The 26,750-nt window shown below is 36.2% G+C and overlaps 1 protein-coding gene across 10 annotated transcripts in view; it reads left to right on the top strand.

The window, feature by feature from the left end:
• Nucleotides 1-26,363, top strand: part of DYNC1I2 (dynein cytoplasmic 1 intermediate chain 2) — a 28,380-nt gene extending 2,017 nt beyond the window's left edge. For 3 of the 10 annotated variants that reach the window (XM_027637280.1, XM_027637279.1, XM_027637278.1), the window contains exons 2-18: nt 220-337; nt 1,759-1,873; nt 2,699-2,770; nt 5,133-5,223; nt 9,208-9,267; nt 10,454-10,569; nt 18,431-18,520; nt 18,746-18,908; nt 18,995-19,094; nt 19,596-19,721; nt 20,656-20,802; nt 21,106-21,219; nt 21,571-21,704; nt 22,693-22,837; nt 23,660-23,800; nt 24,778-24,903; nt 25,583-25,853. In XM_027637280.1, coding sequence (XP_027493081.1) covers nt 230-337; nt 1,759-1,873; nt 2,699-2,770; nt 5,133-5,223; nt 9,208-9,267; nt 10,454-10,569; nt 18,431-18,520; nt 18,746-18,908; nt 18,995-19,094; nt 19,596-19,721; nt 20,656-20,802; nt 21,106-21,219; nt 21,571-21,704; nt 22,693-22,837; nt 23,660-23,800; nt 24,778-24,903; nt 25,583-25,696 — 1,962 coding nt within the window. In that variant the 5' untranslated portion in view covers nt 220-229 and the 3' untranslated portion in view covers nt 25,697-25,853. Of the gene's footprint in view, nt 1-219; nt 338-1,758; nt 1,874-2,698; nt 2,771-5,078; nt 5,224-9,207; nt 9,268-10,453; nt 10,570-18,430; nt 18,521-18,745; nt 18,909-18,994; nt 19,095-19,595; nt 19,722-20,655; nt 20,803-21,105; nt 21,220-21,570; nt 21,705-22,692; nt 22,838-23,659; nt 23,801-24,777; nt 24,904-25,582 lie in introns of all 10 variants that reach the window. The other 7 variants (XM_027637286.1, XM_027637281.1, XM_027637277.1 and 4 more) reach the window with 6 other exon arrangements.
• Nucleotides 26,364-26,750: the final 387 nt, after the last annotated feature.

The raw sequence follows: 26,750 nt of genomic DNA, 5'->3' as shown, positions 1-26,750 counted from the left end.
TGAGAATGTGTTAAGTGAAAGAAAAAAGGAAATAGGAATGTGATTTTTTTCTTCCAATTATTAGTGACTTTTCAGGCTTCTGGTCGTGGTAAGCTAGTGTAATTTCTTTAAGGATAGCTTCTTTAAAGGAAAGCTGCTCTCTTAAAAAAAACTCAGCAAACGAAAAACCCCAAACAACCAAAACAAAACCCAAACAGTGATGTGATTTCTGTTGATCAGCATTTCAGCCATGTCGGACAAAAGTGAGCTGAAGGCGGAGTTGGAGCGCAAGAAGCAGCGATTGGCTCAAATCAGAGAGGAGAAGAAGAGAAAGGAGGAGGAGAGAAAGAAAAAAGAAGTAAGAAATAATTTTCGCTTTGAAGTTTGGCTTTGCATATGTAACTTGCCCAAAATTTAAGGTTAGGTTCACATGATCATTTGCTACGTGTAGTTCAGGGAGTGTCTGTTTAATGGCTGGTGCCAGTACAAATGTAGTATTTCCACTGTCTGAGGAGAGGAAACAGCTGCTGTTTTCTTTAGAATTGTCCATACGATGTTATGTATTAATTCTGGGGTTTTTTAATCCTACACTGGTATAAAGTTCTGATTTCTAAAACTACTTTTGTGCATGTAACATCATTAATCAAATCACTGTAAACTATTACCTGAAAGCTCTGCTTAATAAGTTGGAGTGGTGTTAACTTATTTCTGAAGTACAGTCCACAGGATGTCTATATGAGTTGTCTGACTGTCAGTATTATCATGGTACAAATACTGTGCTATGGTCTTGTGCTCTTTGACCCATCCATAGGGTGAATTTTAAAGTCAGTACTCAGGATGCATATAGTACTTGTGTGTTAGACTTGGTTTGTTAACATTGTCTTCTGGATTTCTGTCTCCTAAAAGATGTGACAATCAGAGATTTATTGCTATTTCTCCTGAATGCGGATTATGCCTTATAAAAGAAACTTTTGCTGTAATGTTTTGGTGTTTGGGGATACTTTTTCAAGACTTCTTTGTGTTTTGGTTATAATCTGGTTGGTGTTCTAAATTAGGATATGACTGAAGACTGGACAGCTGCCAACTACATGATTCAGACAAAAAGGAGAGGGAAATATCTCAAATCATGTTCTAATGATCTTGTACTAATGTATTGCCTGTATCTGAGATTCCACATGTGATACAATAGCTTAGCAGCTGAGAACTTGCTCTAAAATTTGGGAATTGCTTTTTAAAAAAGCAGTTAAATGATTGTGGAAAGATACAGAGTGTAGTAGAGCTTGCCTTATGTCTAAATTAAAGAGGAGGAGGTGTAGGTTTTTGAGTGGGTTTTTTTAAAATCTAGCAGATAATAACACAACTTAAAGATAACTACTTTTCCTTGATACAGTCATTGTAATTTCAAAATTGTAACAATATGACAATGTCTCTAAAACACTTTCATACACAGATACAGATTATTGTGTCTTCAGTCTTTGCATTTTACAGTGCTTAGCATTAGCGTAAAAAAAAGGTATTCTTAATCTTATGAAGTGTTATTCATTGTGGCAAACTTTTTGGATGTTTATATATGTCTTTTAAAGACAGTACCAAAGCTACAGAACTTTGTTATTCCTGTCTACTTTATCTACAAAAAGGACCATCAGAATTACTGGAGTCAAATACTTAACCCGTATGATGATAGGTTTCAGAAGAACAAAGAAGTCCTATGAGGTCTCAAAATAAATGAAAGGTTAAATGCTGTTAAATGCTATAACTTAATTATTGAATCACTTTTAGACTGACCAGAAGAAAGAAGTTCTTCCTGTACAAGAAGAATCTGATCTTGAAAAGAAGAGAAGAGAAGCTGAAGCATTACTTCAGAGCATGGGGTTAACACCTGACTCTCCCGTTGGTAGGAATGTTAATATTTGTTTGAGATGAATGTTTGAGATTTTTTTGTTTGTTTTTTTGGGGGGGGGGGGTGTTGGTGGTGGTTTTTTGTGGTGGTGGTTTGTTTGTTTGTTTTGGTTAGGGTTGAGGTATTTACATATCTAAAATAAAAATTCTCTGGCCACTTTTTTGGGGGAGTGTACATGTCTGGTTTTAATACTAATTTGTCCTCATGGTCTTTGGTATAAATACCAAGTGATGTGCTTCAGTACACATTACATAACACTCTTTTGTAAAATACGTGTTTTACCCTTAGTGTGTTATTTGAAGTATATTAGTTAAAATATATAAATATCATGTATGTGTTTTATCCCCCCCCCCTATTTTTCCTGCACATTATTCTACTGTACTTTTTCTCCTTACTCTTTTTCATAATGCCAAATTTTAGTGCCAGTATTTTTGTTTGGAGTTGGCGTGTTTCCTTTCTGTATCTTTTACACCCTTGTTTTTCTTATGTCATTTACCTGACTGACTTTGATGGAGCATTAGCAAGGCTGAGTATAAAAATTAACTAGCAAGGGTGATGACTGATACCTGTGCAGCATATTGGTTGTTGATTTTTACCTTTACGTAGACACATTGCTCTGGAAGATGAAAGCAAAGAGTGTGATAATTCAACTCCACTTTTTGTCTCTAACTCTGAAATTGAGGAGGTTTAAAGCTTGTCAGTTTGGCTGATTGGTGAGGTTCTATTTCAACTGGGTTTGGAAATAACTAATAATAATTTCTTATGGATATAGTATATCTGTGATTATATTTTCATAATTGCTTTTGCATAATCCTCAAGCAGTCAAAAGCAAGCATGGAATAAACACTCTTACTGCTGGTTCCATTCCAACAGCCACAGCAGTCATTTCTGGTAATTTGAACTCTTTGCATTGTTGAGAGAGTGCATTTGGGCTATGTTAGCACTGGCATACAGCTTTTTAAGTAATCAGTTCTGACCTACTACTGATTTTGCTTGCTAGACTAATGGTTGAACACTTCCCTTGCATAAAGTTTTGCCAAGGCAGTTGATAAGACTTTTGTAGAAACTTAGGGCTATTGGTTTTTTTCAAATCTGTGAGAGGATCCAAAAACCACAGAATAGTCAGTCCTCAAAGCAAGTTGTTGCATAGGCTCAGAGTAGCTGTTCATGAAGAGCTTGGGAGTGTTGACATCCAAGACTGGTGCACAGCCCTGCATGTTGTGGTTAATTCCACTGAGCATCTACTTAACCACACCCTTCAGTGGAGGGTTTGCAGGGGATTCATTCTGTTCCCTTTCAAGATAACCAGATCTGATGTGGATCCTAAATCAAGCTAATATATCCTTGGTACCTCGGAATTAGCATGCCTAAGGCACAGGCTCCTTTTCTGCTGGCAGATGCAGTGATCCTGTCCCTGAGCTGAAGGTAACTCATGGCTGAGCTGCTTGGTGTGCAGGAAGCTTGTGTGCTGGCACTGTCGGTGGAGGTGGATACCTTGACGTTAGATTCCTTCATAGAAAATTGTATTAAACATTCCTAAGACAAATCCTGTCCTATTAACTGCCAGAGAGAGAGAGAGAGAGAGCTCTCTTATGGGAGGAGGGACCACAGCAATGTCAGTATGATTTTGATATCTACTGTACTTCTTATATAAGAAGCCATAAGTTAGTGAACCAGAATTACTTTCAAGAAGGTATTGTAGCTGAATCGTCTGTTGGGGTAGGTGAAATTTCATTTGTTCTTTTGGTAAGATGTTGGTCTCTCAATGGGATTCCCCCCAGTTACGGGAGGGCTCTCCCGAAAATGGCTTTTCCCACAAGAGGGCGGTGCAGCACCAGCGCTGGGCGCGGGTTCCTCGGGCTGCGCGTCCTGAGACCTCAGAATTCCTCTCAGCGCGCCTGGTAATGCTCAAAAACAGCGATAGAAGGGCCTGTGGGCGTTTCCTTTGGGGTAAATTAATCGTGCACGGCGATAAGGAGTTGAAGAATATACATCCCTATTTATATAAATATGTGCGAATTAACAAAATATAACTCTAAACCTATAAAAAATTTCTCTCCTGTTGGAAGAATGATTTTTTTAAAAAAAAATTGAGGAATTCACCGTGGGTTTTCTAAAATTAGGGGAGAATTTTTTTCAGCCAAAGTCGTGTCTCTGTTTTGGGATGGGACGGAAAAATTCTCTCGAATTCACAATATACTTGTGATTTCAGGAAATTCTGTAGAAATCTTGCAGATCTAAATTCACAGTTCTTCTATGCCTGACCCTTGACAGAGTAGATACCAGTTTATGTACATAATTTGTGTTCTGTTGATTAAAGGTACTTTTTAAGGGTTCCTAAACAGTGAATGTTTGACATATTACTGAAAAATGAAGCATATGAGTAGCTTCAACACACCCCCTGATTCCTAAGTATCAACCCTAAGTTTCATTAAATAATAGATTTGGCTATTTCTAAAAAAAGTTAAAAGAAATGTCAAAATAACTTTGTGTTTGTATCAGATTGCATGGTATCATTCACTATTATGTATCAGTTGCAAAAAACATGTTCCTTTTTAAAGTGTGAATGCAGTCTTCACCTGTATGCTGAAAATGAACTGACTCTTAAGATAAAGTTTCAGTATAGCAGTACTAGACTGTTTACTGTCAATTAAAAAAGAAAATCATCCTCAAAACCCAACAGTAGAAACTTTATTGTAAGACACAAGATTTATGTGGATTTGATTCAAACCAGAACAAAAATAACTGCATGCTGCATGACAAAGCCACTTTTTGGTCCACATTTTAGCGATCATATATTTTGAAACAACATTGCCAATTTAACACTTTCATTGTCTAATTTTTAACAAAGACTGATGTCAAAGCTGTATTAACAACTATCCTTTTTTATGTTTAAGCAACGTGATCTCGTGGAAATTACCCTTTGAAAATCGGTGTCATCATTTGTCAAAAGTTCAGTTTAAGGATATTTTTTCAGTTCATTTTCTCTTAAATGTCTTTCGCTCCATGTTTTTTTTTTTTGTACGCCCCAGATGCATAAATGCCAAACAATTGCATGAAAGTCCAGCATGAATTGTTAACATTGTCTTTTCCCCTCTCTTTCTGCTGTTCATTTTCATCCATGTATTTTTTTTGTTTGCCATCACTTTTTTTTTTTTTTTTAATACTTCATTTTAAATTAATTTGAAAACATCCTAAGCTGTGCAACCTCTGCGAGTAGTAACAGCGGATACCTGTCTGTTTCACTATTTAGTCCCTCCTCCTACCTCTCCGTCTTCCAAATCCGTGAGTACGCCAAGTGAGGCTGGGAGCCAGGACTCCGGAGATGGTGCTGTTGGATCTAGGTACGTCACTTTCCTTGTCGTGTTGCTTTGCTCACTACTTGTATTTTGAATAACTGAGCTTCAGAAGGAGTCAAGATTAATTACTTGATTATAATAGCATGAGGTTACAGTGTACAGGATTGTTTTGCAGAAGTGCTTTACTTTAAAATTTGAAGTGCAACTACAATAATGTGGAGTTGTTTAAACTTGCAAGTTTAAAGTAGAATGATTGTCTTGGGACAGCAGCAAACAGGAAAAGTCCAACTTCTGGGCTCTTCCAGCTTTTTCTAAAGAAGAGTGTGTATGTGTATAGTGTATTTCCCTTTTTCCTCAGTCCTAGTTGGTCTAATAAAAGATAATGTCTACAGACTTTGCATTACTTCTGGTTTTAATTTTTCCTTACTCAGAACCGTATTTCTCATTATTTCACTTTGCAGCCGTCTGTGTAACACAGCTACAGCACTTGCAGTCTCTCTTATTTTGCCAAAACATAACACCATCTTAATGCAGCCACAGTCATTTTGGTCTTTTTTCTTTGCCAATACTTGCCCCATCTATTTGACCATTTCTTTGTACATGATGATTTGAGACAGGCTGCTGTAAAGTAGAGTCAGATAAATATTTGTTATATATTCAAAGTGGTGATAAGGTGGGAAACACTACTTCCAAAGGGTATTCCTACTGTTTCCTGTGCATGATCTGCGAATAAGAGCAGTAGCTGCCTGTTAATATTGGTAAGATATTTTCTCAGCAAATTAAGTTCCTGTACTTAAAATTTACTGAATATGCATTGTGGATGAAATTTAGTTAAAGCACAGTAACCTCAGCAGTTATCATCAGTTACTTTTGATCATATACTTGTTTTGGAGAAGGAATGAGTATTTAGACCACTTTGAAATATCTTTTAAAAAGACTGCAGTGGCATCTTGTATACATGTGGATCATGCATTCTTAATTATATACAGTCTTAATCTGCAAATATTCAAAATGTTAATGACCTGAACAGCAGTTTTATGGTGCCTATTTCTGAGTAGAAATCATTATGTTAAAACAGAGAATACATCAGGCAGCAAATATGAACCCAAACTTTTTTTTTTTAACAGTGCCCAGGTGTGATCTTGTTTGTCCATCATGGTAATTAAGAAACAATGTAGTTGTTCCTTAACTGGGTAACAAGCAGATTTTAATTATTTTAAATATGTGATTATTGCTTATTAAATAGTAATTTTATATTTAAATTTACTATCTGGAAGAATAAACAAGAAGTATTCGATGATAACTTTTTAAAAAGAAAAGAACTTTTTCCATTCATACCTAATTTAAATTCACAAGGAAACAGTATGTATAGGCCACATACCTGTAACTGAACACCATGTGGTGTAGTAAATTTATTTCTACCTCATCAGTGCACTCTGCTCTCTGATTGTATGTTCTCAAACATAGTAACACAGTGTTGTATGCATACATTTTCTTATGAAACCCTGAGAAAACTCATACCCTAAGCCTCAGTACCTTCATGCATTTTCAAACTTTAAATCTGTGTCAGGATTGTGGTATTAAAGGCATGGAGGTGTGAATGTACAGCTACATTGAAGGCACTACAGAGTCCCTGTAAGAGTCCCCTTGCTTATTCTCTGACCACTGGATAATATTCTTCCACTCCCCCGGGAAAGAGGTGTCAGTATCCCAGACTATTAGTACAAGTTCATACATTTCTAACATACCCATACATTTGAACCTGAAAGTTGGACTCTTTGATGTCACTTGGTCTTTTTTCTGGTATTTCACAGGTGACTCGTATCAATATGAGATGTGTTAGAAGGCCTCTTCTGTGGTGCTGAATCTTGTCAGTAACTCTTTTACTAATTAGTAGAACAGTGTTCAGACTGCTCCTGCTGTTACTTCCATCTGTCTTGCTTTGTTTTCATCAGTAAAGAGTTGTTTCCTAGTTTGAACCTGTTTTTTTCCCTTTTCCTCAGTTAAGAGTATAAGTTCAAGACTAGAAATGAATACAGTTGATTTACTTTTTGGCTAAGTGGATGCTTCATAGAACTAGTTCAAAAGCAAAAAAGACTTTTTAGAGATACTGGAGGCATTCGGAATGTACCTGGATACAGGGTAGTTCAGGCATATGTGGAAGAATGGGCACTTCTGTTAACTGAAGCTTGTAGATAAATTCATTTAACTCAGGGTATAACAAACAACTGGAAAACTAGAGAAACAGTGGTTTACATCATTTTGGTACATATGTAATAGTTGAATTTTATCTCAGAATGTTATCTTTATATTAAAAGAATATCTCTGAGAAACATCTTAATTGTTTATCCTGCTCTGCTTGTTGACTTCAACTATTTTAAAAGACAGACTGTCCCTGGCACCACTGCAACAACTCTTGAAAGTGAAAAGAGTGCTTTGAAAGCAGGAAAGCTCCCTCAATAAGGGCTGGATCTTAAGCAGGTGCAAGTTGGAGCGTTTTATATTTGTAGCCCTTTCCCCAGGTTCCTCTCAAATGAGATTGAGAAAGTTGAGAAAATGTTTGACAAAGTATTGTGGTGATGCAACATTTGTATCTCTAGCTAAGTTACCCTTTGCAACGTGAAGTTTTGGGTGGTGGTTTGGTTTTGCTTATGATTGAACATGAAATGCAATATACAGCTTGAAGTCTCAGGCACCAGATTAAACTCCAAGCTTAATTCTCTTTGGTCAAGAATGATAGCAGAGATGTAACAAATAAGTATACTCAAAGTAATTGACTTCAGGCTAAAATCATGTGTTTTCTGATCCACAAAAGATATGAAAAGGTTTTGGAGATAGAGGTGTGAAGTTATTGCTGTGGATGTAATCGATTTGCTAGATATGAAGACAGTGGATTTGTAATTCTTAATTAAACTATGATTAATACTTCTAATGCATACTTTCTACAAGAACAAGGTAGTGCATGACACTCGTATTTATGAGCTTTTATGGCATTGTGTGTACATTTTTCAGATCAACTTTGCTTTTAGGAATTCTGCACCTGGTTTATAGGAAAGTTACCATGTATTGGTTGAAAATGTAAAATTACTTATTTTCTTTATTCAAAAATATGGTATTTTTATATATATATAATAATATCTGAGAATTTCAGAAAAAAACATGCTTGTTAATCTGTTAATCTCTTACAAGTGCGTTTTTAAAATTCAGCCCAAGCCTGATAGCAGCCAATAGACTACGTGAAAATTTGTGAAGAAAGGATGAGGGCTAAAAATGAAGGGGGAGGGAATATTGATTTCCCCCTTCATATTTCTTCTGATACAAAAGCAACTTGAAATAGATCCATTCTGTTCATTATTCCACATGACTTTGAAACGTATTATTAATCCAAAGCCCACTATTTCTAAAAGATTTTAAGTATCTTAAATGGAGTTGGCTCTAACTCAGATGACACTTACAAGCCCAAGGCAGTGCTTAACCCATAATTACTGCAATGTCACATCTTGGAAACTCTAGCACTTCTCTATCCCAGTGGAAATGCTTTTTTACCCCACTACCAAAAGGCTTATGTGTTGACTCATTTCCTTTACCAATATGACAGTTTCCTCCACATATTTACTGCTCTGGGCAAGTTTGCATTATGTTAACAAATCTGTCTTCATATGACATGAACAAATTTGAACAGATTTTAAAAGGAATGTGAAGTTTCTAGTGGTTCTTGTCAGTATTTTTATTTGCCTTTCATAAGAGCTACATTTTTTGCAGGTCTTTAACTTTCAGTCTTTAAAATAGTTTAATTCTTTGCTGATAGCTCTGAATTCTGTGTTTGCTTCTTAACTTTTATAATTACTGCATGTGTTATTGCACTGAGTGCTGAATTTCCCATAACTGATGTTGCATTGCCTCGTTTCTTGTGAATAATGAAATAACTATAAGCTTGCTGTAACTCTAGAATTTTATAGTGTGTATTTGCTTCGCTAATCTCTGGCCTTTTTTGCTAATGCTGCATGATTGTTCAACCTGGGGTATCAGGACGCTGCATTGGGATACTGATCCATCAGTTCTTCAGCTCCACTCTGATTCCGATCTGGGGTATTGCATAGATTTCTTATATTCCCTCTTTCATATGCTTATGGATAATAAGTATAAGAGCTTATTTTTTCTTTAACACTTCAAGTTGTTGTTGTTGTTAAGAAACTGTTGTGTAAGTGATAGAAATTCACTGTCCCTAGACCTAGCACAATTTGCTTGTAATGGGAAATTTTTATATTATTTAATATACATTAGATGCTTATTTCTAATAACAAAACTTATTTGTGTTTTCCTTTGAGTCTTTCTTTGACAAAATGTAAACTTTAGGAAGTAATTTATTTAATATAAAAAAGTTAGAATGACTGTATTTAAAAACAGAGCAACTCCCGTTTTTTCTTATAAATATGTTTATAAAAACTGTATCTCATTATAAGCACTTACTAGAATCTGTATTGTGCTCTAAGAATTATGATTCTGCTCACCAAAACCTTTCAAAAGGTGTTACTCTTCCACTTTTATCTTAGGAAAGGAGTAGATAATAAACAACTCAATTAGATATAGGTAAATTGTTGGATCATTGCAGTATTATTAGAGGACATACTGCAATTAGCTTTTATAGGAAGCTACAATGACTGAATTAATTTTGTGCCAGTTTTGGAAGTACATTATATATTGTAGTTTGATGTTAGCTATATCTACCTTTTTAGGATCTTCCATAAATTAAAGCCAGAAAGCTCAGAGGTTTTCAGTATTGTGCTCTGGAATAACATATTATGGATAAATACTGTTAGAGCTGAACAAAAAAGGGCACCAAAGTTAAAAGACTAGGAAATGCTTTTCCCTGCAGAATAACTAGGTTGGTTTGCAAACTTTAAAATCCTAGAACTGTTGCTCTACAAACATGACTTGTCAGCAGATCTGTTCCACTGAAAATGGGGATGTGTCATATATGTGGCAGTACTCTGGTCAAACGGAAAGAGCAAAAATTTAAAATTACATCCTACAGTCCAGATATTTATATATGCACATATTTCTTTTTGTCACAGATGTATAAATAGCTGATTTTAAATAATAATGATAAAATATTAGTCTTAATTGTGTGACTTCTTCAGAGTTGAGCTTTCACTGGATTTAAGTTTGACTAAGCAGTGCTGTGACAGGATGACTTGGGTATTATTGTGGGCAAAATATGAAATAATTAATAAAGTTAATTTTTTTTTCTGATCTCTGTATTAATTTTATTTAGACGTGGACCTGTTAAACTTGGAATGGCCAAAATTACACAAGTTGACTTTCCTCCTCGAGAAATTGTTACATATACAAAGGAGACCCAAACACCTGTTATGACTCAGCCAAAGGAAGGTGAATGATTAACTTATTGCTACCTAAGTTATTTTTTGGTGTCTTCGATTATTATAACAATGACTGGCTGAATTGAAACCAGCATTTGTGATCTTGAAACTTAATAAGGTAAATGAAGGTTGATATGTGAGATAATTGATATAAATTCTGTTATTAAATTCATACAGGTCTTGCTAACTGTCATTCTGCATCTTGTTTAACATCACTCTTACTACTAATACATGGTATTTTCACACTCCTAGTCACTGTTCAGATTAGACACTGAGTTGCTTAATTAGCTGACAGCTGATAAATAAATGGGATATATTTTGCATTTATGACGTTTTAGAATACACACACAACTTGGCACATGTAGGACAGGGACATGATTTGAGACAACTGGCTTGGCTTCACCAAGGGCAAGTCCTGACCGACCTACTGGCTTTCTACAGTGGAGTGACTACACCAGAGGACAAGGGGAGGGCTACACATGTCGTCTCTTTGGACTTCTGTAAGGCCTTTGACACAGTCCCCCACAACACCTTTCTCTCTAAATTGGAGAGAGATGGATTTGGTGGGTGAACTGTCAGTTGGATAAAGAATAGAATGAACAGCTGTATCCAGAGGGTGGTGGTCAATGGTTCAGAGTCCCAGTGGACATCAGTGACAAGTGATGTCCCTCAGGGGTCCATATTGGGACTAGTGTTATTTCATACCTTTGTTAGTGACATAGACAAAGGAATTGAGTGCACCCTTGGCAAATTTGCAGGTGACACAAGGCTGAGTGGGGTGGTTGACGTGCCTGAAGGATGGGATGCCATCCAGAGGGACCTCAACAAGCTCTAGAAGTGGGACCATGGGAATCTCATGAGGTTCAACAACACCAAGTACTTAGGTTGGGACAAATTTGCTTTACAATGTTGAAATACTTGAATTTAGCTGCAAACAAAAATACTAGTCTTGACCTAACTTGTGTGTAGTTCTACAACACAATCTCTTGGTAGTTTAATGTGACTGACTTTGAGTATGTGTCTTTGCTAGTAATTTTAGTACCTAATTCTACATTCATAATTTTGCATTTTCCTGCTCTTTAGTATGTGAACTTTTGGGTATTTATGCAAATACCTCCAAACTTCATTATTCAGAGAGCCAGAGGATATGCTTTTTTGCTAACTGTGCTTCTTTTCCATTCTTCATTTTGTCTGTATCCCTGCACAGATAAGTGTTTAGGGTTTTCCTGCTTTCGTTTCTCCTATGACCTTAACGTTTCCTTTCTCTAATCCCTCAGGTCTCTTTTTCTTCCCTCTGTCAGGTTCATGGAATCTGAAGACTCCGTTCATAGTTTATGTGCTTGAAGAGTTTTATTTCTGCTGCCTGCTGACAGTGGAAATTGCTTGGGATTGTATGATCTGAGTTTCACAGTGGATAGGCTGTAGTAGAGGTTTACTGTAGTGCAGTTGGAAAGGTGGTCATTTTTATTTCTACATTTACCAGAAAGCTCTCTAATACATGTGTTGTCTCCTGATCCATTCCACCTTAGAAAGACTGATTTCTCTAGGGCCATCATAAATTTTTTTAATGTATGTGTGCTTACAGGTACCTTTTTATAATATTAGCAAAGATCTTTTTGAGGTCTGTCTTAAGACTGCTTGAATACATTCATAATTAAGCTCTGTGTTCACATTTTACAATGACAACACAAATAGGACCTAGGCTTAAAAAAAGAGTAAATCACGCTGCCTCCAAAAAAGGAGACACTAGGTAAGAGATTTTTATTGTGGGAAGAAAACTTTGACCTCTTTAAAAACAATTGACAAAAGCAATATGCTGAATTTTTGGGTGCAATTAGATAAATTTAAATTCTATAAAATGTGTCTTATAGTTTCTTATTCTCACAATCTGAGTTGTTGTGGTTTTTATTTATCTAAGAGCACGTACTGTAAACAAAGTTACCTTGCAAAGTACACTTGAAAGTGGAGCTTGCAACTGAATTTATACCTGCAATAGCTCCTTTGTAAAGGAACAAAGTTGCATCTGAGCTCAGTTAGATCCAGTGTTCACACCTCCGTATAAAATGAAGTGAACTGGACCCTTAATTAATATATCTCGAGATTTTAGAATGCTGCTGGAGCTGTGCTTTTGAATAAAGGAAGATAGAAGCAGTTTTATTAGATATGCTGTGCAGTTATTCTGCAGGTTTAGGTCTGCTTGTGCTGTAGGTTTCATTGTGCTAACACTGATTTGGAAGCGGGGGGGGGAGGAAATAAAAACAACAAAACACCAAATTAAATAGTTCTCTCTGATCCAATTCTGTGTGGCACAGTGGTTTTGTAGTTGTATTGTAATCTGAATTAGGAAACATTCAAACTACAACCAGTCTGTCCCACCAGAGACAGATAAATAGGAAATAGAAGTAAATTAGTTTTAAAACAGTTTCCAGTTGTTATGGAAATGGCAACACATACCAGGTAAGTTAAATAGAAGAGACTTCATGTCCTCAACTAAAAGTTGGCATTTGGAAATGCCTGTTTTGGATTCAGTGTAACAGTTAAATTAATTTTGAAATGTGACAGCTTCCTTGGGTGATGAACAGCTTCCTTGGGTGTGCTAACAGTTCTTACAACTTCCATTATTTTAGTGCAGTACTAATGTGTTGATTTATTATGACCTCGAAGTATTTGAGAAACTGCCTGTCTTAGGAAGATTAAGTCTTTTTTATTGTAAAACAATAAAATTGGGGTCTCCTAGAAGTCAGTTTCACTGAGATTATAGGTTGAATTTTATGTAGAGTGGTAAGTATTTTGTCACAGGAAGTCATTCACTGTATACTGAACTCTGTGGAATCTTAAACTTCCCCATTAATTGAAGTTAATAAACATGTTTCATATAGGAAGATGAACATGTTTCACTATAGGAAGATGCCCACATCCAAAGTACACTTAGAAGGTAAATTTGCAATACTTGTTGGGGTGTTTTTCCTCACACTATTGGTTTGATTTTTTTCTCTTAAATTTTCAATAGCCTTAGTTTTCACCCTCCTTTCCTGTAGCAGTTGTATTTGTTACGTAAAAGAAAATGAAATGATGAAATGGTTCATTGTTATGAGGAATATAGCAGAGAAAATAGGTCCTTTTTTTTCCATGTTCTTTTAGCATGTTCTGTTTCTGTTTTGGTGAGTTTTGTCATTCTGTACATACAGTAATGATGACCATCTTTTTTATTTAGTGACCAATTAAATTATTTTTGGCTTGATAAAAGTGTTGTGCCATACTTGGTGCTGTTCTCCCTTACTTGATAAACTAAGCCTAAGTGTCTCTGTCTGTATGCCATTACTACAGTAACTTGTCATGATCATAACATGAACATACGGTGTTTAGGTTGCTTCATTCCGCAACATCCTTTTTCTGACATCCCCTTTTCTGCTATTTCTCACTGGTGCTGTGTGTAACACTTCTCCTTGTTCTCTCATTGTTCAATTTTGGTGTTGGTCAGCTGGTTATTAGGGCTGTTATTTAACCTCTATTTGGCAACGAATTTTTCAGATCTACTATCTGAAAATACATTTGAAATTATGTTCCATTCCTTGACTCATTTTTTTCTAGCAGGCAGCAGAAATTGTTTCAACAACAAAGATGTAATTCAGATGTGAACTCTGGTATATCTTAATGTTCTGCAGGCTCTATGTTGACCACTACACACAGTATTGTAATCATTGGTGTTAATTCTTTTTTTCTTATCTATACATCTTGCTACACTGGTCTCTACTATACTATTTGGTCTCTTCCTTTGTGATTTGATAACATATTGTTCAAAATCACATGGAAAGAAATTAGCCACCAGTATGCCCAGTAAAGATGTGTTCTGAGTCCTTGAAGTCATTAATTCAAAGAAAGATGGGCATATAGGGGAATATGATTTTGCTCAGCTGTCACAATTAAGGCGGACAGTATTAATGTATTAGCTCCACTCTTTGAGCATTGTCTGCTAATGTCTCCAAGACATAGAATTAAAATATTAAGCAGAGTAATAACAGTATGGTGTATAGGATTTGCTTCTTGGATGCTGTTATGATGAATGTAGCATTTATGCATTTTAATATTTTAATAATAATACCAGACCCTTGTATATTCGTGTATGATCCTTGTGGGTCCCTTTCAACTCAGAGTATTCTGTGGTTCTGTATTATCTAGTACATGCCTTTAAATGTACAGTGAAATATAGATGGGAAAACTTGATATGAAGACATTCAGCTTAACAAAAGCCACCCATTTCACAGATGATTTAACTTTGATTAACCTACTCTGCAGCAACAGATTACTCAGACAACTGGAACTGCACTCTACAGTGTTTATTGCTAGGTGCAGCCTAATTTATAGCACTGCTTTTCTTTCTGTCTTGCCAAAATACATCACAATTTCGATGTTAACTCAAAGTAAAAATTCAGTGGTTCATTAAATCCGTTTTTAGCATTCATTGACAAGAAATTTGTTGCCATTAAAGATTGCATAAAAATAGCAGCTACTTTGCTGCTCAGTTTGTAACCTTAGATCCCCTGTTCGCCTGTCAGAAACAATATGGTGTAAATCCCTTAGCATATTATAATGAATATTCATTAATATGTTGATGTGACAGTCCCATTTCCTGTCTTCACGGCCTTATGACTTTTCCTAGTCTTAGCAGCCTTTTTTAAATCTGAAATTGTATTTGGTATACTGACAATTGAAGTGGCGTAAAATGCCAGTAGGGACAGTCAATAATGAATAAGGAGGATGAAGTTAGGAAGTTCCCTTAAGGTTTCCAAATTGAGCTGGCTGACTTGAAATAAATGCAGTGCGCAACTGTATCGTGGTTCTTGACTTCATAAATGTGGAACTTTTTCAGAAATAGTGTGTCCAACCTTTCAGTCTTTTGGTGATATGTTATTATTATGCCAATTCCTTGCAAATTCCAGCATCTTACTTGTTATCAAATAAATTCAAGATAAAGGAGACACAAGAAAACTAATTAAAACAAACATTTCTTACCTCTTTTGTAGTCCAGTAGTTTAATGCTTCCTTTTTTGATCGTAAACTTCTCTGAGAAAGCATCCCAGGTTTGGATAAGCAGCATTCTAGTTTTGGATAATAAGGTCAAGAACTTGTATATATGTAGGGTTTTTTTGTTTTGGGTTTTTTTCCCCTACAGATCCCTGAATGAGAAAGTTTGCATATGACACTTTTTTAGACAGAAGGTTTTAGATTTATGTAGTTACAGATAAATCAGTGAGATGACATGTTCAATTTCAAGTCTGATACTTCGAGAATATTAAAATAAGTGCTGTATCCTGCATTTAAATGCAGTAATATCAGCTGGCTGTATGCAGTGAAAGTACTATGAAGGAATTTAGAGCTCTGTATAATATATGCCATTTATGTTTCAAACATTAAAAGGCAGGAGCAATCAACTATATGATCTTTTGAATAAAATATGTAGATTAGAAGGTCACTTAGCACTAAGGGGTTGACCGTCTACTTTGACAAGAAGTTGACTCCTGTCACTGAAAATGGTACTTAGAATCAGTGTAGTATGACTAATGGGGGGTTGGGCTGAAATTTCTAATTTGGGACTTTCAAAGCTAGAATAATGTATCCAGGGTGACCCAAAACCAAATCTGTAAATTTGAAGGCATCATTTAATTCTGCAAGATTGATTGGCAGAGTGAACAAGAGGGGGATTTTTATTGAAGTCACTGTAACATGAATATGTGGTCCTGTATTTGTTGTTCTTAAAATCCATGTATGTTAACTCGTATTACATTTTTTATTTAATCATTGTTCATACCTGTAGTGATTTGACATTAAGAATTCCATTCTTTAGAATGGCTATAAGTTATACAGTTTTCAGGTTACAAGTCTGCTGTACATGCGAATCCATCTAAAAAGGAGCAGTGTCTTTCTGTTTCTCTGCGTGATTATTTTGCCCAAAAAAGCTTTCATTTTTTTTAAGTAGCACAAAAGCTGTAATTGGCATGCTTTGTAAGGAAGTGTCAATGTGCAAGAGAGTGGAGATCACTAAGAATTCTTTTACGGGTTCTTTCCCCTTTGCACCACCGCCTCCTCAGCAGGGTCACTGAGATCACTAGCTTTTCTTGAAATGGCCATTTTCACTGGCAGGTGCATTATACCCTGTATTTTCAGATTGTTTTTCCATTCTGAATGTTTGGCAGGTTGATTGCTCTGGCTGCATTGACGGAGAAAGGGCTGACAAATGCGGTTGGGCTGGCTGAAAAGACAGTGATTACTGTTTTCCTTTGTGGCTGATTGAGGCCCTTGAAAGGAAAGATTTTAACCTTCACCATTTGGTTCAAAAGTATGAGCATATATTGAAATCATTCATGCCATTTATCCTAGTTCTGTAAACTTGTCAGAACATAAAAATCGCTCAATTTCAAGTAATGTAGGATTGGCATACGTCATTATCATTTTGATTAAGTTGGAGTTTGTATTATTGTGTGCATTATACGGTGTCATTTAAAGCTTTCTTTCCTGCAGGTACAGTTATATTTTTATTGCCTATACTATGGAGTTAGAAAGATTTTCAGACCTCTTTAAACCTATCACTATGTGTGTGGTTTGGCAGCTGGTATGGCCTACAAGCTGTATTTTGTTTGCAGGGTAAAGGCTTGTCTGTAGACCTCCTGGAGTGCTGGTAATTGCACAGGCTTGCCATTGGGGAAAGACATGATTGGAAGCAGTCAGGCAGAAAAATGTTGTGCCATCCCATTGCCACCTCACAGTAGAGAGACAATCCTAGCAGTACCATCTGGTTGTTGCTATCTAGTCAGCTGGCCTGGCTGCTGGGACCATGGCTTGGCAGCTGGTTCCCATCCCTTAACCACCCCCTTTTTTTTTAACCCTTTTTGTGTGCATGCATGTGGATTTTTTTTTTCCTTTACTTTTTGTGTTAGATAACTTTGAACATGGGTCAGGGAGAGGCTGCAACAAACAAGCCTAGTCCCTGTTGAATACTGTCTCATTACTTGTGATGAGGCATGCAGCAGTCTCCTGCTGCCATTCCTTTGTAAGCAGATGACATAGCTGTTTAACCAATAAAAAGAATCTTTTCAGAAGCTTATTCTAGAAAGTGGATGAAGAAAAGCCAGGAAATACATATTCCAAAACACTAAGTAATTTAAAGGTATTTTCTGGTTTACGGTATTCAAAGAATAAAATGTAGAAATGCAGAAAGTGCTGTAAGCCTTGTCAGTATTCCCGAACATTAACATTTTGTTATTCATTGCAATTAGGGAAAACACATTTTCCTGTAAAGTTCTCATTGCCAAACATGATACAGATAATGAGACTTGCATCTAGAATGACAGAAAAAATGTAATCTCTCTGCTATTATCCTTAGCAAAATTTGCCTCTCAGAATAGCAACCTGAAAGCTAATGTAAGCCATCTTCATGCCATGTGCAGACCCATTAGACTCTGATGGTTTCAGATCGCAGATAAGCAGCTGCTCTGTAGACTTAGACACTTGATTTTTCTTTATTCTGCAGCATTAATGTGTCAATATGTTACACAGAACATGCATCCACCACATGGTTTTGTGTGGAATCGTGAATGCCTGTAAGAGATTTCTGCTTTGGATTCTTTACAATTTCTTGTGTGTCTTAGTTCAGTTTATGCAACTACGTAATTTAGTGCAACTAAAACCCAGGTGTAGACAGTATTCCAATGATATTTTGGTTGCGATAATGTTATCCTGGGGACTGCATTTTACAAATACAACCATTTTAAGCTGCATGATACCATTTTACATCAGCTTATTTGAGATTCTTCTGGAATGTTACTGTTACTCTTTAGAAACACTGACAGTCTCACCATAATGTTTCTCCTTAGATGAGGAAGAGGAAGATGATGTTGTTGCACCAAAACCGTTAGTGGAACCTGAGGAAGAAAAAACATTAAAAAAAGAGGAGGAGGAAGAAGGTACAGTTTACCTCAAGACATTCTCAGTGTGCTGTAAAGAAAGGCATCAATACATTTTTAACTTTTTGTTCCATTCATTTAAAATTAATTTGTTAAATATCAGTCAGCTAGCAAAATATAAAACGTAAAAATTATTTTAAATCATGATAAATATTTGTTTTTCATTCTTGAAAAGAATTGGTGAAAGCATGTAGTTCAGAAAACATATGTATAAATTTTTTTCAGCTGCCCCTCATGAACTTACTGAAGAAGAAAAACAACAAATTTTGCATTCTGAAGAATTTTTAAGTTTCTTTGATCACTCCACAAGGATTGTTGAAAGAGCCCTTTCTGAGCAAATCAACATTTTCTTTGACTACAGTGGAAGAGACTTAGAGGACAAAGAAGGGTAATGTGAATTTTGAATACTTCCATGTCCAATACTTTTAATTGAAAAAGTGATCTAATATTAATATCTCCTAATTGTCTTTATAGAGAGATTCAAGCAGGAGCAAAACTGTCATTAAACAGGCAGTTTTTTGATGAACGTTGGTCAAAGCATCGTGTTGTCAGTTGTTTGGACTGGTCATCTCAGGTAAGAAATAATGCTTAGATTAAACAGTTACCTTTGTAAATTGTTCTGTGTATTTGACTCAAATAAGAAGTACAGTTGATACAGGCTGCATTTCTAAATGTGTTCTCACCGTGATTTGCAAAAAGTAGACAGAGCTGTTAATCTTTTGTGAAAAGTAGCAAAAGGTTTGTATTATGAAAAAAGTCTTTGGCATATTTGCTTTTGGTTTATGGACTACTTAAAGGTAACTCCGAGCTCCACTGAAAAGAAAGCTCACTTAAAAGTACTGGGTTTTACAGTTAAAAGCAAGTTATGATGAAAGAACTGATGTGTACATTAATGCTGTTTTATGAACTAAATTAGTAACGATTACAGTTTTAACTGACAATTTTTCATTCGTTTGTAATGTAAGGTGGGTTTTTTTAACCCTATTTTGGTGAAAGAAAGCAAAGATTCTAGATTATCTGAACCATTAGCTAGTCATCTTCCTTACTTTGAGGTTTTTTTCCACTTACTGTGCAGTACCCAGAACTACTTGTAGCCTCTTACAACAACAATGAGGATGCGCCTCACGAGCCTGATGGGGTCGCCCTTGTATGGAATATGAAGTACAAGAAAACTACCCCAGAGTATGTCTTTCACTGCCAGGTATGATTCTGTCTTGGGAGGCTCAAGATTTTATCATGATGAATTTGGACAAGTACCTTCCTGATGTTTGTCAATATAATTATTTCATTGGGCTGGCATTCACTTTAACCATGTTTATTTGCCAACAGATGTTGATAGCTAGAGATTGTGGCTGAGAAACATTATCCTGTTTCAGAATTTCTGACGTCATTCAGAATTCAGTCGTGTTTGAGAACTGATTCTCTTACTTTATTTAAAAAACAAAAAAGTCTTTTTGTGTAATGGTTGAACCACAAAGGTTTGTATGTAAGGGGATTGAGTGGGATTGCATATACTACTACAGCTTATTTTACTGAATAAAATGAAGACAGCCTGAGGAGATGGAGCAAGGATGAAAACTAGAAATATGCATCAAGAAAAAGGCAGATGAAAGTTTTCTAGTAGTTTTCTGAAAGATAAAAACATGCAAATCTCTTCCATTATGCCAAGCCTGAGATAGCCACTTTTTTTTCTGTTGTTTTGGAAAATTACATAGTTGAATTGAAATTTAACCTGAAGTTGTCACGTTACTGTCAAAGCCCAGATTGCAGAAGTAACTTTGTTGTATCAAAATGTATTTCTACATTCTCTAAGAAAATAAGCACAGAATTTGGCAAAACATTATCAAAATTTTGTGTGTTATTGGGCCTTCCTTTGCTAACAAACTGTGTTCAGAGGAATACAGATGTATGCATGTGAAAGAAAAGACAAGGAAAACTTCATTTTATAATGATAAAAAGACTGTTGAGGGGTCAAAAAGGGTATGTGAATCCTTAAGTTCATTGGACACTGAAACAGTGTATTGAATGAATCTAGGCAAAGAACTTGTTCTGATATTTGTCCTCATTTTCTTTAGACATAGTGTCATTGAATGATAGTTTATGTATATTTTGTTGTTTGTTTTTCTTTCTATCAGTCAGCAGTGATGTCAGCTACATTTGCAAAATTTCATCCCAATCTGGTGGTTGGTGGCACATACTCAGGCCAGATAGTGCTATGGGATAATCGCAGCAATAAGAGAACCCCAGTGCAGAGAACTCCACTTTCAGCTGCTGCTCACACGGTAGGAGGTGAAATATCTTTAAGGACTGTGCCATGTTGAGATGTATTTAATGTCTAGGAAACTGTCCAGTGCACTTGATTGATTTTTCTGAATGTCCAAAATATGGACATGAACATTTAGGCATTATCGCAGTGTCAGAAAAATAAGTATCAGTTTTATAGGGGAGTATTTGTACTTTTGACAATCTGTTCAATCTTTTATGCTTTGTTAAAAGGTGAAGTTGTATATTTTACTGTATGTTAATTATATCAGAACCAGTTATTACCTGTAAATTCCTTTCTGACAGTATTTTACATTTCTTAGCACCCAGTGTACTGTGTGAATGTTGTTGGGACCCAGAATGCTCATAATTTGATTAGTATCTCAACTGATGGGAAAATATGCTCTTGGAGTCTGGACATGCTTTCCCAACCACAGGTAAGATAACTTTGGATATATACAGTATTTATTCCAGGTTAATATTTTGTAAAAAAATTTAACTAACTTCAGAAACAGTAATCAACAGTTTCCCAACACCCAGAATTAAAATAGCTTGATATTTGATAAAATATTTGCCCACCTGTGGAATCAAATATTTTCTGTTGATCCTTTTGTATATTTTTGTTGCACTTTTATTAGTGGTGGAAACAATTTTAATAAGAAAACTTCCTTATTCCTGCCCAATCTATACAAGTGAAGTAAAAACCCCTTCCTATTGCAAAATCTAAATGATTTTGTAGGTGTTAATATTTCTTTTCATAAATTAAGTTGCTGATATTTTCACTACAGGATAGCATGGAGCTGGTTCACAAACAGTCCAAGGCTGTGGCTGTTACCTGCATGTCTTTCCCTATTGGAGATGTCAACAACTTTGTTGTTGGCAGTGAAGAAGGCTCAGTGTACACTGCATGCCGTCATGGCAGGTGAATACAAACTTTAATTATTCAAAGGAAATAAAAATAGTGAAAAGATGAGTCCCTGCATGCTTTACACTCCTAAAATCATTTAAAGTGCATATTTCCTCCTTTGTGTTGAAGGAGTTCAAAGTAGCTGTTTGTGAATTGCAGTGCACACTTTTTCCTGACTAAGAGCTTCATTAAAAACAGGAGAAGTTGGAATATTGAATTGGTATTATGAGTTGTGTTGATGAGGACAGCATAGGTTACTGTGGTTTTATTCATTTGAATTGTAGCAGAACATTCCAAACTTCGTATCAGTTTTGTAGATAATTGTACAGTAACATCACGCACAAATCTTAAATTGGCTAGCTGTTCTCCTGCTGTTCAATCTATTTTGAAATTGTCTTGACTGTATCTTATCAATTGCTTTCTTAAATACAATTGAGTGTCCAGGTTTCATCTCAAATACATATCACCTTCGCTGCACAGCTTTTTGGTTCCAAAATACCCAAAATTGTATCACTTCTGTGTAACATCTTTCCCATCTGTTCCCCCCCTTCTTTTTCATTGCTCCTGATAGGAGGCTATTAGGGATATATTGTTACTGGTTTATGTCTGAACCCCGTGTCCATAAACTTCTCTTAAATCAGTGGGAGTTTTATGCTCATTCCTGAAGACTGGATTTTGTTCCTTGTGTGAATGGAAGTTTTAGCTATTGCTTGGAGGACAATGTAGTTAAATGTGTGGACTGGTACCTGCTGAATGAGTCTCTTCTCCCTGGGATATATTCTGGCACTGAGGGTTAGTAGAAAATAGATGTTGAACTTAAGGTCTGTTTTCAAGCCTGGTCTTCTGCGATCCTGCTGTGGTGAAGCCTTTTGCAGTGAGGTAACATCCATATAAAGCAGCAAAATCTTCCTGTGGCTATGTTTAAATTGCATTTCAGTGCTATCTCTGTCTGCAGATGTACAGTTTCCAAATAAATTAACCTTGGTTGTATATTCTGAAACAGCAAAGCTGGAATCAGTGAGATGTTTGAAGGACACCAGGGACCAATCACAGGTATCAACTGCCATGCAGCAGTTGGACCTGTAGACTTCTCACATCTTTTTGTCACCTCTTCTTTTGACTGGACAGTAAAGCTTTGGACAACTAAGGTAACTTAGATAGTTCAGTGGTTTTCTTCGTAGCCCTTGACACAAGGTGGTGCTATAATGTAAGCTACTTAAGGCAGTTCACTAACCTGAAGTCAAATCCTGTGAAGCCCTGAGGTTCTTAGCTGCAGTCCTGCAAAGAGGAGGCAGCTGATGAGCAAAACTACGGTTAACAACATAAAGCTTTGCTTTCAGCTTGTGCATCATTTGTATACTTCTGATCCATTCTTTTCACCCTTTTGCCCTTTGTTATCAACAATGATTACAATGTAATCAAATGTAAATCATGTTGTAAAGTCAGTTGCTTCATATATTCATAAGGCAAATGTTTTGCTACAATTTTTGTGGAGGACTAGGGGACAGCATCAAAACTGATGTCAGTTAAACTTCATGAGGCTCACAATTGAAATATGTCATTCCCATTGCCAGAATTACTTCTTTGTCAGTTTGATGCCCTGAAGAATGCAAAGCAGAGGAAGCAGAGTTAGAATCTCCCAGTAACAGTCTGAAGTGCTGTCAGTGAATTATCACTGGCTTGATTTACAAGATTCTTAATGTGTTAAATTTACAGTCTTTTAAAATGTTGTCTTGCTATTGATTGTTTTACAGTAGCAGCCAGCAAAAGGACTGTATGCTTTGGAAAGCATACCTTTAATAATAGCATTAATTTTGGGCTGGTTTCTGCAGAGGCATTTTTTTAAAGCAAGTCAAAATGTGAATTACTTTTTAGTTATATTGAAGTTCTCTATTTTGGTTTGCCCTTTAGCTTTATAATTTTGAATTGCAGGTTTTGGGTATTGCATTTTCATCTTTGCTTTTTTTCAGAATAACAAACCTCTCTACTCCTTTGAAGACAACTCAGATTATGTTTATGATGTGATGTGGTCTCCAACTCACCCTGCCTTGTTTGCCTGTGTGGATGGGATGGGCAGACTTGACCTGTGGAATCTCAACAATGATACTGAGGTGAGGAAGTCAGGTTAACTGTCAAATGTAGCTGGAAAACTGTTTGTACACTTAAAAAGAAGGCAAGAGTTTACCGTAGTGTTTTGGTTTGGTTTTTTGTTGTTCTTAGATATTCTGTAGTTCAAGTAGCTTCTGTGTAATAGACCGCATTCTTTGATTACAGGGTTGCAACTCAGATGACTCCTTATAATGAATAACAGCAATAATTGTTTTACCTGTGACAAGAGTGCAAAACGTCTACTGGTGTAACACTGATCCATGTTGTGAAAGTGATTTTAGATCTCCCACCCTGTGACCTTGTCAGCCTATAGCTTAACAGTGTGAACAAACCTGTTACCACACCCCACTGTTGTTCCTATTGCCATGGTAATACTGCAGTGAAGGTGTCATTTGTTTCTCAACTTAGAGAATTGAATGTTTGGTTTTCCAGCGTGAGTTATGAACTTCATTATAGTATAAGTCTTTTCCAAGACTTGTTGGAGGTAGGTCAGAGGAAAAACCTGACAGATACTTAGTACTTAAATTTCACCTTCTTAAAACTACATATAGAAGAAAGTTGTAGACCGTATGCCAGCCCCTGGCTTCAAATTGGAATTACCTGGTTCTAGCCTTTTGGACAGGACTTGACGTGCCAAAACACCTGATTTCATCCCTGCCCTCTGTCATAATCTTTCTTGAGATCCCAGGACTCCTTGTCGTTGACTTCAATGCATGTCTGTGCCTCCTGTCTCGCAGGAAGAGTGCAGATGTGTTTTTTGATAGAGGACATTTGAACTTTGGCCAAGGGACAGAAACTGTGTTGTTTTAGTCATGTCACTGAGTCTTTGTATGGTGTGCAGTCTCTGATCTGCCTACTGCGCATCAGTTGAAGTGCTGGGAACTTCTTTTGATACAGCATGGAGGGAGTAGGTGTGTTCTGTAATCTACAGCTTATGAAACCGGATGCATTTTTAGCAATGTGTTTCAAATCCACATAGGTACCAACTGCAAGCATCACTGTGGAGGGCAATCCTGCTCTGAACCGTGTGAGATGGACACATTCTGGGAGAGAGATTGCTGTAGGTGATTCAGAGGGACAAATAGTTATATATGATGTGGGAGAGGTATGTACACCATATATTGTGCAAAGTATATTGAGTTTCTTTGCCCTTTACTTAGCAACTTGCTTTTCACTTTTTTTCTCCTGTCATTACAGGAATCACTTTTAGGTTTAATTTTTATTTTCAAATTAATGATTCCTTTTAGGGTTTTATTTAGGGTGTTCTAGCATAACTTTTTAGTGTGCTGTCACTCTGTTAAAAAGGAAAAACATTACTGTAAGGCTGGCAAAATAAGATGAAAGAACCAGTGGTTTTGTTTGTAGAGACTTTGTCTTCTTTGTAACTGTGGCACATGTGAATTGTGACTGCAGTGGAGCAGTTCCTATTTTGTTCCTGCAGGGAAGCTGTTGCTATTGCAAGTATGTGTACTGCAGTAGTACAAAACTGATTGATGGGCTGAGGATATAGCATTAGGATTCAGTTTTGGAGGCAGTCTCTCAGATGGAGGTGTATAGCCCAAGTTTGTAATAATATCATTATATACTTAAATGTAGGATTCTCAAATTCTGCTTGTTTTATTAGTTAGAGCTATTGATGGTCAGACTGTTTTAAAAAGTGACACTAAATAAAGGTAAGCTTTTCTATGAGAACCTCTTCTGAATATTTCTTAAGTGCTCTGCCGTTCAAAGTGAGCTCAGATTTATTTATCATTAGGTCTAAATAACACTCTCCTTGTCCACAGCAAATTGCTGTTCCTCGTGGTGATGAGTGGACTCGCTTTGGTCGGACGCTGGCAGAAATAAACGCCAACAGAGCTGACGCAGAAGAGGAAGCTGCGACCCGAATCCCGGCCTAGAGCTGGAAAATAGGCAGCACTGGTAGATTTGTGAATGATTTGATGCAAATCCTAAAAGTGCAAGCATGTGTCAGTTCAAATCATAGCTTAAGGGAGGAATGTATGGATTCAACTATGAACTTTGAAAACATATTAAGATCACTGAAAATCAGATCTTGCATTGTCACTTTTTATATATAAATTACAAGCACATTCTTGGATTTGTGTAACTTTTAATACAGTTAACTTTGACTTTGCAAGGAACTTACTTTGCTGAAACACTAACCTGGTATAAATTTGCTACTTGGCTTCTGAAAATTCCAGTCTGAAACAGTATCTTTCTGAAAAGTAGAAGTTCTGTTCCTAAAACTTTCTGTATTACACAGACTAACCTTCATTAGGTAGTAAATGTCTGAAGCATTCTTTAATGAACTCCTCATATTACCCATGGATATGCATGCCTATGTTCCAAGTAAATGTCATTGTTCATATATAGATAAGCCTCAGACTCTGGTAGTGGGTAATATATGTGAATAAAACTTGTCTGTAGTTACAAACTTACTTGATAATCCACCCTGAATTAATGAAATACATATTTAATACCAAGTTCTTTTTGTCTGAATTGGTGCATTAAAAGGTGAGATTGATTCATAAATAAATACAAGAACTTGTCAGCTGCCCTGACCTCCAATCTGTGTCCCTGCAGTAGTTTAAAGTTTCTGGGAGCTGCTCCTTTTGTTTTACTATAGACATCACAGAATTCTTTTCTACCCTCAACCTCCACTTCCTACCAAAGCCATGGGCTGATAGGAAAAAGGCTATTGTCAAATTTTTCTTTTCCAAAGGATAAGGAACTAGATTTTTACTTAATTTCTATGGCATGATGATTTGCACAGGCTTGCTACTAATTTTCTGTATTAAGTTAAAGGAAGATTTTTTTCATTGATTTTTAACATTTTTGTTGTAAACAAACTTTGTAATGGCTTCAAACAGAATGGTTGCAATTTCTGTTAAAGGTTAATTTTTTTCTTTCTTAGCACATTATAAAGTTTTCCATCAAGACTGGTTGCAGTGG

This window comes from Corapipo altera, unplaced genomic scaffold (genome assembly GCF_003945725.1).
Source record: "Corapipo altera isolate COAL_440 unplaced genomic scaffold, ASM394572v1 45, whole genome shotgun sequence".
Classification (NCBI taxonomy): domain Eukaryota; kingdom Metazoa; phylum Chordata; class Aves; order Passeriformes; family Pipridae; genus Corapipo; species Corapipo altera.
This window is presented reverse-complemented; position numbering and strand designations above follow the sequence as displayed.